The sequence below is a fragment of the Lynx canadensis genome, chromosome F2 (assembly GCF_007474595.2).
Source record: "Lynx canadensis isolate LIC74 chromosome F2, mLynCan4.pri.v2, whole genome shotgun sequence".
NCBI classification, from domain to species: domain Eukaryota; kingdom Metazoa; phylum Chordata; class Mammalia; order Carnivora; family Felidae; genus Lynx; species Lynx canadensis.
In genome coordinates this window covers 8640504-8653062 of record NC_044320.2, presented here as the reverse complement: position 1 = coordinate 8653062, position 12559 = coordinate 8640504, and the positions used below count along the sequence as shown (strand labels likewise).

The 12559-nt window shown below is 49.1% G+C and overlaps 1 protein-coding gene across 1 annotated transcript; it reads left to right on the top strand.

Annotated features, from left to right (window-relative positions):
* Positions 1 to 2017: 2017 nt before the first annotated feature.
* On the top strand, positions 2018 to 8826 carry LOC115506091 (glyceraldehyde-3-phosphate dehydrogenase-like). The gene is made up of 2 exons (XM_032591974.1): positions 2018 to 2098; positions 8390 to 8826. Exons 1-2 carry the CDS (start codon positions 2018 to 2020, stop codon positions 8804 to 8806), a joined length of 498 nt encoding a protein of 165 aa, XP_032447865.1. The 3' UTR covers positions 8807 to 8826.
* Positions 8827 to 12559: the final 3733 nt, after the last annotated feature.

The window sequence follows — 12559 nt, the reverse complement described above, 5'->3', positions numbered from 1 at the left end:
AAAAATAAATGAATGTAAAAAAAGATGTTAAACCTTTCCTAATTGGATTTTTTAAATTATAAAGCAAAGCATTCTCATTGCGTTTAGCCAGATAACATGGAAGTCTATTTTTTTTAATGTTAATCGTCTCGTGGCAATGACCGCTACTTGCTTACCCAATATCTATTCTCCATAGCCTTCTTAGAGTTTTCTAACGTTATTGAGCCTGCCTGATATCATAAAATGTAATATGTTGCAATATAATATCATGCAATTATTGCGGCCAGCTGAAAGACTACATTTCCCAGCCTCCTTTGCAATTAGGTACGGTTGACAGGACTTCTGAGATCGCGCCTGCGGACGAGGCACAAATAGCTTCCTCCACGTTCCTACCTGGACGAGGCTGCCCGGGCACCAACCACCGTCTCTGACCACAAGTGGCCTTGAGGAGAGGCCATTAGTCAAGGATAGTGACGCAGAAAGACGGAGCCTGAGTTGATGACTATCTAGCTATCGCCACATTGGTTCTGGACCACCTACTTCTCAACTTCCTTTTGTGAGAGAAAACTAAAGCTCCTATTTACTTAAGCCCCTGTTTCCGTGGTGGTGGTGGTTTGAGTTTTCCGTTGAATGGTCCTGGATCTAGTTATAACTGATAAGCCTTCCTCCTCTTCTAGTCTCACCTCTGGACACGACTGGTATTAACCAATCGCATCTGCTCATGAGATTTTTTTACGCTCATGGCAAAGGTAGATTTATGTGTGCATGCATATAGTTGAATCATGCAGTAAGCCACACGTAGTAATTGCTTATCGATATATATATACATATATAGACATATATATACACGTGTGTGTATATATACATATATATACATATATACATATACATACACACACACACACACGTGTGTGTGTGTGTGTGTGTGTGTGTGTGTGTATCAAGGTCAAATTCCCAGGCCAAGGCACACATATCTCTAGCATCAGCTTTCTACTACTAGGCTGTTAAGTTGCACTAATGGATATACTGTAATTTATTTACCAATAAGTAACTCCCACTGATATAATGACAAGGTTTCCACTTGCTTTTCAAATAATATAAACCCTGCTGTAAAAGACATCTGGTACAAATACCCTTACCATTACTCTTGTATTTTTTATTTTTTAGTGTCTGTTTATTTATTGAGAAAGAGAGAGAAAAGCTGAGCATGGGGCAGGGGAAGAGAGAGAGGGAGAGAGAGAATCCCAAGCAGGCTTCCTGCTGTCAGCACAGAGCCTGATGCGGGGCTTGACCCACGAACCCTGGGATCACGACCTGAGCTGAAACCAAGAGTCGGACACGTAACTGACTGAGGCGCCCAGGTGCCCCTACAGCCCCACACTTGTATTTTTCAGCAAATGCTGCCACAGTGGGACGACTAGGTCCTGTTCTTTGTCACCCTTCCATACTCCTTCCTTTTATAGATGAAACAAGAGAGACCCCGAAAGCTAATGTGCCAGAGATAACAGAGATGACGATGCCTCCAGAATCCTCCCAATTTTAATCCAAACCCCACGCTCTGATCTATCCAGTGGTGGCTGGAAGCAAATATTTGTTGAAAGAATATCCAAATAATCTTTGTAAAGATAATTCTTCTCCGGTCTCTGCTTGAACGTATCTGGTGGCAGGAACTCACTACTTTTCTTTTCATCTTTAGAGAATGTCTACAACTAGAATGTTCTTTCTTACATTGTGTTGTAATCTGATGCCATGAAGAAAAAAATGTGTTTGATGTTTGTTTATTGGAGAGAAAAAGAGAGAGACAGATAGAGAGAGAAAGGGAATGAGCATGGGGTGGGGCAGAGAGAGAAGGGGGACAGAGAATCTGAAGTGGGCTCTGTGATGGCAACAGAGACGCCCATGTGGGGCTCGAACTCAAGAGCCGTGAGATCATGACCCGAGCCAAAGTGGAACACTTAACCGACTGAGCCACCCAGGCGACCCCCCTCCCCGCCAAACAAATTTTCAATGACACTTTTAATCATGACCTCTGGTAATCATGACTATGAAACTACTACTCAGTGGTCTCAGTTCTGACGCCTGGGGTCCTGGAGAGCTGGTCCAGTTTCTCAAAGGACAGGTGGGACCCACCAAGGCAGGCACAGGAAAGGCATTCAGCGCTATCCCCCTGGGGTCTTGGCACTCAGATATTTCTTCTGTATGGAGAATATACGAGCTGTCAGGCAAGGAACATGGCTGTTAGGATACAAAGAACAGTCACCGCTCCTGACCTGAGGATGGTCCCATCCCCTGACAAACCCAGCTTTGGGGGACCTGAAGCCCCCCGGTGATGGCCAAGGGGCGCAGTTCGGAATGCTTGGACTCAGAAGCACGTGTGGGTGGGGTTGAGGACTCACTTGGGAGAGATTACTGGAAATAACGTTGGCTGAGTAAGTGGGCAGCGGTCTTCACCCAACGGAAGAAATCATTTCCTCTATAAATGTTGATTTGTTTTTCCTGGAAAGGTTTCTTACTCACAAGCACTCGCACCCTCATGACAGTCCTCCCCCTCTCATCTTTCTCTCACATAGAGACAATATGTAGAAAAACAGGCTGAAAAAACACAATCTCCAGAAGCTTCCTCTCTCCTGACGTTCCAATGAACCCGGCTTGACTTGGTCATCGTCCAATGGGATCACAGAAAGTAAACGTCACTCTTGTAAAACACTGGGTCTTTCGGAGCAAAATAAAAGTTAAAATTCACGGTCAAAATCTGTAGAAATTAAAGGTGAGGCAATAAAAAGGTCAGGCCGCCTTCTGGAGTAGAAACATGGGGTCTGAAGCCAACAGGCCTTGTGTTGGAATCCTGTCTGTCACTCATGGCTGGGGGACCTGACCATATCACTTCTAGTTTCATTGCCTGGTGTAGAAGGAGGATAGAAAGTACCTAAGTCTCCAAGAGAGTAAATACGATAAAACCACCTCCATAAAGTGCTTGGCCCACTGGCAGTGATCAGTGCTTGTGACTCTCTCTCTCTCTGCTTGTATTTTCACTTGGCACAACGTGGGCACACACGCTGGGCGTACCTGCCCTGTTCTCTCCGGGTGGCTGAGAATGTGCAATAATCTTCAGAAGGTAAGATGTGAAGAAAATGGATCAGAAAAGGCACAAGACCAAGGCACAGGGGTCCAACACTTCCCTTGAACCTTTGTTCAAATCCAATGATGCATGGGTGCCCTATGAAGTGACCAAGCCACTGGGTGTGGTCACAAGTTCAGTTCTCCTACCCGACTGTTGGGCTGACCGCGCCTGCTATAAGCCAAGGGATAGCAGGACAAATGCAATCGATGAAGAGGAAAGGTGTCAAAACTTGCCCTGTTCTGCCTCTCACCACCTGTGTGGCCTGAGCCAAGTCAGTTAACCTCTCTGAGCATCAGGTTCCTACTGTGCAGAATGGGGCCTCCAAATCCCTCCATACCTCCAGAAGGAATTCTTGTGCTATCCAACGCGGACGGGAAATGCTTCATGAACTTTCTGGGTGGTGAGGATGCAAGTGTTTCTTGGGGAGCAGCTCTGCAGGCAGGGAGGATACCCAGTCCAAGGACCCACTGGGAACTTGAGGTTTTTGTCTGTGCTTCAGGTGGGGAGGAGGATGCTGATGGCCGTGTAGGTGACATCACTTGGGGGCTGGACTGCCCCCGTTCCACTCCAGCTCACATCAGGCTCTCCCTTTGCCTCCCAAGGTCTTGGTCTCACTTTGAACCAGAGTCCCGAGGCCAGGGGCCCGGCCTGTCACATGGCCTATCAATGATTAGCAGCCTGACCCCTGCTTTGGTGGGCAGGAGAGCTCAGGGTTGTCAGGTCTCTGCCCACTGGGGCAAGTGAGGGTGACCGAGGACCTCCTCGGATAATCAGCTGAAGTCTGCCATACGCAACATCCCCCCCACCCCTAAGGCGGAAAGCAGCCCAGTCCTTTACCATCAAGACTTTTAGTGAATCCCCACCATTGTGCCAACTGTTGATTGGGAGGCATTTTTTTTTTTTTTTGGCCTTATAATAACTAGTCTCTATTGAATACTCAATGTCAGGTGCTTATATGCATTATTTGTCTCCTTTTCTCCTGGTGCAGACTTTTAAATTCAGTGACCCTTCCAAATAAATTTGTGCCTGATTAGCAATGCCCATGGGTATTTAAGCTGATAATACATTTTGTGTGAGACAAGACTTAGTTGGTGTGCCCGCAATGCCAAGGACACACGTGGTTTTGGGTTCCCCCTTATGCTCTAAGTCTAAGAAACTGTAGACAGCAGAACATAGTGGTTGCACATTGTATTACTCTGGCTGCTGTAACAGCGAGCCTTAAAATAATAATGACTTAAAACAAAAATTTAAATTTAATGATCAGGGGCGCCTGGTGGTTCAGTCGGTTCAGCGTCTGACTCTTGGTTTCAGCTCAGGTCATGATCTCACGGTTCAAGGGTTTGAGCCCCGTGTCGGGCTCTGCGTGGACGGTGAGGAGCCTGCTTGGGATTCTCTCTCTCTCTGTCTCTCTCTCTCTGTCTCTCTCTCTGTCTCTCTCAAAATAAATATATAAACTTAAAAAAATAAATTTAATGATCATTGCCGTATAAAGATCCCCTGAGGAGGTGGTCCAGGATTTGCATAGCAACTCCACAGTCATCCGAACTCAGACTTCTTCCATCTCATTGCCCTGCAATTCTCCTTGTGAAACTTATATCTCATGTTCCAAAAAGGCTGCTTCAGTTCCACCCATCACATTCTCAATCCATCTCATGAACTGGGAAAAGAAGTTACATATAGTACTTCCTCTCATATCTTACTGACTCGAGTTTGGTCACATGGCCTTAACCTCAAAGGACTCCAGGAAATGCATGTTTTAGCTGGGCGTTCTTGTGCCCAGGTGAAAAGTCTATCACTCCAAAAGAAGAGAAGAATGGACATGGGAGGACAACTTGTATCTGTCACAGTGGTGAGAACTTGGACTTGAAAACCTGTCAACTTAGGGGCGCCTGGGTGGCGCAGTCGGTTGAGCGTCCGACTTCAGCCAGGTCACGATCTCGCGGTCCGTGAGTTCGAGCCCCGCATCAGGCTCTGGGCTGATGGCTCAGAGCCTGGAGCCTGTTTCCGATTCTGTGTCTCCCTCTCTCTCTGCCCCTCCCCCGTTCATGCTCTGTCTCTCTCTGTCCCAAAAATAAATAAAAATAAAGAAAAAAAAAAAAAAAGAAAACCTGTCAACTTGACCTTAAACCCCAGCCCAATCACTTCCCAGCTATGTGACCTAAGGAAAGGGTATTAGTTATCGACTGCCATGTAACAAATTATCCAAAAACTTATCCACTGCAAACAACAAACATTTATTATTTTGTGACTCCTGTGAATCAGGAATTTGACAGGGTGGGGGTAAATGGCGGGGGGGGGGGAGCCTAGCTGGGTGATTCTGGCTCAAGGTCTCTTTCAGGAGGTGCGGTCAACTCAACGGCTAGAGCTGTGGTCACCAGGAGCTTTGACTGGGGTTTCCAAAATGGCTCGTTCCCATGACTGTGGGGTGGGGGGTGGAGGGGGGTGCTCTGTTCCTTGCCACATGCTTTTCTCCTGAGGGCTGCTTGACGGTCCTTGTGACATGGCAGCTGGCCTTCCCCAGAATGAGTGACCCAAACAGTCAGCAAAGAGGAGGCCATGGTGCCTTTCGGGATCCACTCTTGGAAGTCTACACTGGATTCACCAAGTGCAGCCCACGAGCACACGGAGGACAATGAGGCTCCACCTTCAAAGGAAGAAGGATAAAAGAATGTATAGGCATATTTTAAATTACAAGGCAATTTCTCCATTTATAAAATAATTTGTTAATTTACAAAATAATAGTAACACTCGATTCCTAGGGCTGCAGAGGGGTTTAAAAGAAACAATGACTTCCCCTCTTCTCCTGGGTAGACATGACCTTGCTCTGCCCGGGGACCATCAGTGGTCTGTGTGATAAAGATGCCCCTGAAGCACCTACTCCATAAATCTCATCAGAAGACTATGCTCCTCAGGGCGCCTGGGCGGTTCAGTGGGTTAAGCATCTGACTCTTGATTTCAGCCCAGGTCATGATCTCACGGTTTATGACATCGAGCCCCACACCGGGCTCCAAGTCCTGATATCGAGGAGCCTGCTTGAGATTCTCTCTCTCCTTCTCTCTCTGCCCCTTCCCTGCTCATGCTGCCCTCTTTCTCAAATAAACTTAAAAGAAAAAAGAAGAGTGTGCTCTTAAAGATTGCTCACGATTGTGAATGTGTGCACTTAAGACCAATGCCACCAATGGTGATGATGAGCATTTCTGTCCTCCAGCTAAAGTAGCACAGGTATAGAATAGAGCAGGAGCATAGACACAGTTTGGAGCTCGTTCCACCTGCCAACTGGGAAGTTATGTAGTTGATACGTGGCTGAAGGGGGTGGGGACTTGAATTCTTTCACATTTGGCACATCGACTGGGAATGGTTTATATTTCTACGCTGCAGATCTTCAAAAATCACACAGTTCACATTCACGTAGAATGTGGGTAGTGTTGTGGGTGTTTATGGATTTGTTTCTGTCACTAGATGAGTTCCCTGAGGACAGAGAATGGGGGCCTCAAAAAGGCAACCCAGTTCTGGAATCCTCAGTTTTCTTCATCTGTACAATGTGGGTGATAACACCCACTCACAGAAAGTCTGTCCTGAAGGTCAGCAGGGGCTCTGTGGAGAGAAAGCCCAGGTGGCCCAACATGCTAGAAGTCAAGGGTGAAGGGCAGAACTGAGGGGCAGAGGGAATGGAAAAACTCTTCAGAGAGGGAGTCAGAAACCAGGGGCCAGCTTCAGTAGGTCATGGGTGTGAGCCAAGCCAGGTAGTTCAAAGGACTCCCTAGAAACAGGGGCCGGAAATGGACACCCCGTTGGCTTGAGCTGGAGACCATTCACCCCCCCCAGCTGATGGCAGGACACAGAGCTGGGCTTTCGGGTCCTATCGCGGCCAAGAAGCCAGAGACCAGTGGCAACCATGAAACTTGCCTGTGTTTTCCTGAGTTTTGGGTCGAGGTGCTAGCTCTGTCTTGGGCATCTCCTTCTGGAATGTTCTGCGGATGCTGCTGCAAACCCGGCATGTCTCAAATGGGCCTCCTCAGCCTCACCTCTGCACAAAACTGTCCACAGGGCTGGCTTTGTCCCATGTTATCTTCTGGGACCAGTTGCTGAGACCAGTTGGTCTTCCCCCCTCCCCCATGCCTCCCTGCTTCCTATCCAACCAGACGTCACATCCTGTCCCATCTTTCTGTGCCTTGTCTCCTGAATTGGTCCACTTTTCCTTTCTCTGGCTGCCTTGCCGGATCTGGTATCTCCTGCTTCGTCCGCCAAAGGGCCTTCCTAACGGCAGCTTGGAGCACACCAATTCACCCGTTGCAAGGCCTTCTGTGGTTTTCTCTGGCACACAGTTGAAAAGACTTGGCCAGTCAGAAGGAAAAGGACTTCTTGATTTATATTCCACATCGTGGGTTGCTCTAGACTCACACCATTTTGAACTCTACAGGCCAGCTTTCTGGGGCTCTCCTCCCACACCCCCATTCAACACCACGTCCTGACAAAAGTCCAGTTGGGATTCGCCTTCTCCCCAGGAACCTTCCACAAACCCACGCTCCGAATTCATCTTCCCTTCCCAGGTCTTAGTAGCCCTTTGAACCTTTCTAATATACTTTACTACCCGTCTCCTGATAAATGGTTATTCACATATCGATTTGTTTCCACCTGACTGTAGATCAAGGACTTTAGCTTTTTAATTACATAAACAGTATAGGTGTCAAGGCCAATACTCAAAATATGGAGCCCTCCACAGGAATGTCCTGGCCGAAGAGAAGCTGTAGCCGCTGAATTAATCATAGCAGGAACATAATAGGCTCCTAATAGATATTAAGAAATAATTTATGGGCGACTCAATAGCAAAAAAAGCCCAAATGGGTGCCTGGGTGCTTCAGTCGGTCAAGCGTCTGACTCTTGATTTCAGCTCAGGGCATGATCTCACGGTTCATGAGATCAAGCCCCTTGTCAGGCTTCTTGCGGAACGTGGAACCTGCTTGGGATTCTCTCTCTCATTCTGTGTCTGCTCCTCCCACATGTGCATGCTCTCTCTCTCTCTTCCTGAAAACAAATAAGTAAACTTTTAAAAATCCCCTTAAAAAATGGGTAGGGGATCTGAATAGGCATTTTTCCAAGGAAGATATACAGATGGCCAACACGTACATGAAAAATAGGCTCAATGTCACTCATCATCAGGGAAATGCAAATCAAAATCACGATGAGTTATCCTCACTCCAGTCAGATGGGGATGTTAGAATGCTAATATTAGAATTGACCCCAAAACTCGCAGATACAGAGAGCAGGTTGGTGGTTGCCTGAGGTGAGGTGGCTCTCTGCTCTTCCCCGTTGGACAGACAGCCACATCTCCTGGTGCAGTGCCAGCCGCGTCCCCGAGACACGATGGTGAAGGTCAGAGTCAACGGATTTGGCTGTACTGGGTGCCTGGTCACGAGGGCTGCTTTCAACTCTGGCAAAGTGGACATTGTCGCCATGAACGACCCTTTCATCGACCTTAACGACATGGTCTACATGTCCCAGTCTGATTCCACCCACGGCAAATTCCATGGCACAGTCAAGGCTGAGAACGGGAAACTTGTCAACAATGGAAAGCCCATCACCATCTTCCAGGAGCGAGATCCCGCCAACATCAAATGGGGTGATGCTGGTGCTGAGTATGTTGTGGAGTCCACTGGGGTCTTCACCACCATGGAGAAGGCTGGGGCTCACTTGAAGGGTGGGTAAAATGGGTGATGGTGGTCAAAAGCTACAAGTTTAGGGGATAAAAAAGAAAGAATTTATGAACTGGATTAAATTCCTAACTTTGTCCAGGGTTGTCACAAATGCATTTATCTATTTAGCTTCCTCTATTTCTCCTTCTAGCAAGTTCTCTTGAGTCCCTCCCTCCTAGGAAAAGCAGATCTTCTGTACACGATTCCTTCATTTGTTCAGGAACTTTCTTTTTTTTTTTTTTTTTAATTTTTTTTTTTGAATGTATGTTTATTTTTGGGACAGAGAGAGACAGAGCATGAACGGGGGAGGGGCAGAGAGAGAGGGAGACACAGAATCGGAAACAGGCTCCAGGCTCCGAGCCGTCAGCCCAGAGCCCGACGCGGGGCTCGAACTCACGGACCGCGAGATCGTGACCTGGCTGAAGTCGGACGCTTAACCGACTGCGCCATCCAGGCGCCCCAGTTCAGGAAATTTCTAAGAGCATCTGCTAGGGGCCCGGCACCGTGCTGAACGCCGGGGGGGACGTGAGTGCACAGAGAGTGCAATGTCTCTGCTTTCCAGAAACCTGGAACCAGACCTGAGATGCTAAGAACAACAAGAAAAGAAAAGCAGTCACAAAATTCATCGTGACCCAAAGGACAAGATTCCGGAGGGCGGTGGTGCAGATTTCGATGAAGCCGGCTGGGCAGGTACCTCAGCCAAAATCTAAGGGGGACAAGGACTCATCCCTGGAGAGGCAGGGGATAGCATTTCAGGCAGGGGGGGGAGATGGTAATCGAAGGTCTTCAGGTCAGAAGGCGCCGATCTGGTTGGAAGAAGTAGGAGAAGGTCCTGGAGCTGGGGAGAAGCCGAAGAGGAACAGGAGAGGCAGTGATCCCGGCTGCTGCAGGGTTGGAAGCCACTGGAAACCAAGCTTTCTTGACATCTTTTTGAATAGGCCCTCGCCGCCGTGTGTACGATCTTCCTCATTCCTGGGCTTCCACAGAAGCCACCGACAGCTGTCATTTCTTCTGATCTGGGCCCGGATCTCATACTGAAGCTGCCCCAGCCTCTTGAAAAGAGCCCAGGAATTCCAAGGAGACAGGCAGGTTGGCCTTCTGTTGCCGGTGACACCAGGCTCCCAGCACTCACCTGGCTCCGGGGAGTCTGGGGCTGGCAGACGTCCCCGTCTCTCCTTTCTTCACACGAGGAGGGAAGTCCAAAGCCTTTCCACCCTGCAGGGTCTGCCTCCCAGGCTGCAGTGTCCTGGGTTCCTCTCAGAGTGAGGCTGGATTCTAGTGAGGCCCCGAGTAAGAGCCGTCAGGGCTCCTCCACACACAGTCTGTTTCGAGAAAGCTCTTTCCCCACTCCTGTTTGTTCTGGATGGCCTGCCCCTCAGGCCCGTGGCCACCACCCATATCTTCCTCTGGTCTAACCCCGAATGTCCTCCTGAGCTCTCAGAGCCTCGCTTCTCTGGTGCGCGATCGTCCCTCGGGCCCATATGAGTTCTTCCTCGCTAGGTTCCACAGGACTTCGGACCGGCAGGAATGGGAAGAGACACGCTGGAGGCTGACGGCACCCCAGGAGCTGCTATGCTCCTACAGCTATCACCTTATTGAAATTTGGGGTCTCGTTAGCCCCAGCTTTCAGATAGGGAAACTGAGGCTAGCGTACACCGACTCCGAGGGTGGGCCCCCCACAAGGCTTCCCCGTGCTGCCTGAGTATCAAGTCCTTATACGTTCAGCTGGTACTTCCGGTGATGGTTTAGCTCTTCACATGCCCTGAGCACCTATGGCGGGCCAGGCCCTGTCCCCATCCTTCGGGACACGGGGATGCCCAAGGCATGATCACAGCCTCTATGCAGAGGCCGTGGACCAGAATGGGTCAGAGCTGATGCTTTGGTGGACGTGCTGATGCAGGGTCCAGCCGTTGTCCTTCCACATTGGGCTGTGTGGTTGAGCGAGTAATGAACGTTTCCGTTCCTCGGTGTCAAATTCACAGCCGGGGCGGTAACGGCACCCGCTTCCCCTGACTGGTAGGGTCTTAGCGGGACTAACTGAGAGACAATTAACAAGGAGCCCCCCGGCGTCCCTGCCTTGGAGGCCAGAGAGTGACCCCCAAACTCCGACCTCTTTCTGTCCTTCCTCACTGCCGCGGTGTCAGAAAAAGCCACGCCAAACAGATGGTCTACGTGAGATCCAGCGTCTCGGTAACATAACACACACTTCCGGCTTCAACCGAGAGTCCCTCATGCCAAGCACCAGGAAGAACCAAGAAGCTCTCAAACCGATTGCAAGGTGATCAGTAGATTCCAAAACCACGAACACAGAAGTTTTAGAATTATGCAAAGAAACTTGGGGCTGAAACGTTAGGGCTGAAATCTTAAATATACTTCAGCAAGCAACTACGAACACACGTGAAACAAATGAAGAAAATAGAAAGCCTCAGCAAAGAAACAGAAAATCTCAGGGGAAAAAAAAAAAAAAACAACCAACCAAAACCCGGGAAGATATAAAAGAAGAACCCGATGAAACTTGTGGAACTGAAAATACACTGAGTGAAATAAAAAGCGCAGTGATGGGCTCAGAGGCAGAATTGAAATATAATCCTCATTTCGGGTGGAGACCTCCCTGCCTCCTGCAGGGCACCAAAGGCTCATGAAACCTGGGGGCTGGGATGACCATCTCTGTACCCTGAGGGCTCACCCCTGGTTCTGGCTAATTGGAGGGGCTTGCTTAAATGATGGCGGTGTCTGATTTTGGCTGTGAGCCCTTGAGGAGCCCAGGGAATTAACCCCACCCCCACCCCCAACTCCGGTCTCTTGTCTATCTTTCCTGTACTCAAGGGCTGCATGGTCCCATCTCCCTGGGATGGAACCATGGTTTCCAGTTCAATCCAGCTGTCCCAAGACACAATTCGGAATCTGGTTCTCCCTCAGTGGTCTCTCTTTTCCGGGAGATGCAGCCTGCAGGGAACAGCTTGGAAAATTCCAGCCTGCACGTTGGTAGAGGCATTGGAGCATGTCAAATCTAGCCCCTCATTTTCTATCTAGGAAAACTAAGACACAGGGAGAAAGAAGTTTCCCAAGGAGCCACTCTTGTGAGTTGCAGAGGTAGAACGTAAAATCTCTCCACCAACTCACAAGAGGCTTTACATTTACACAAAATGTTTAACGTTTATTCATTTTTGAGAGACGGAGCGCAAGCAGGGGTGGGGCAGAGACAGAGGGAGGCACAGAATCCGAAGCAGACTCCGGGCTCCAAGCTGTCGGCATGGAGCCCGATGCGGGGCTCAAACTCACGAACCGTGAGATCGTGACCTGAGCCGAAGTCGGATGCTTAACTGACGGAGCCACCCAGGCACCCCGAGGCTTTACGTTTTAAGTCAGGATTCCTAGTTCCTGGAAGCCCAGCCTGGGCTTTGGTAGAGAAAGCAAGAGAGGGAAAGAATCTGCTCTGCTCTCCGTCTTTCATTCAACGAGTATTTAACAAAACACCATATTGTCATTAGGGTTGATAGCAGTCTGCTGTTGCTGTGTAACAAACTGCCCCCAAACTGGTGGCTTGGAACAGCAAGCATTCATTATTTCTCACAAGCCACTGGGGCAGGGGCAAGCAGTGATCATCTGGTCAGGCGTCAGCTGAAGTTGGCTGGGCTTTCAGATTCGCCGGGGGCTGGCTGATATCACAAGACCCCCCTCCTATGTCCACCAGTTGGCTTGCTGGTGTGTGACTGGGCCACAGGTCTCGTTTTCCAGAAGGCTGACCCAGGTTCTAAGAGAACGG

Excerpts from the sequence above, each read along its gene's own strand:
- LOC115506091 (XM_032591974.1), top strand. The coding sequence starts at position 2,018 with ATGACTATGAAACTACTACTCAGTGGTCTCAGTTCTGACGCCTGGGGT. Across the intron at positions 2,099-8,389 it reads TCCAGTTTCTCAAAGGACAG|GTGGCTCTCTGCTCTTCCCC; the intron begins GTGGGACCCACC and ends GCCTGAGGTGAG.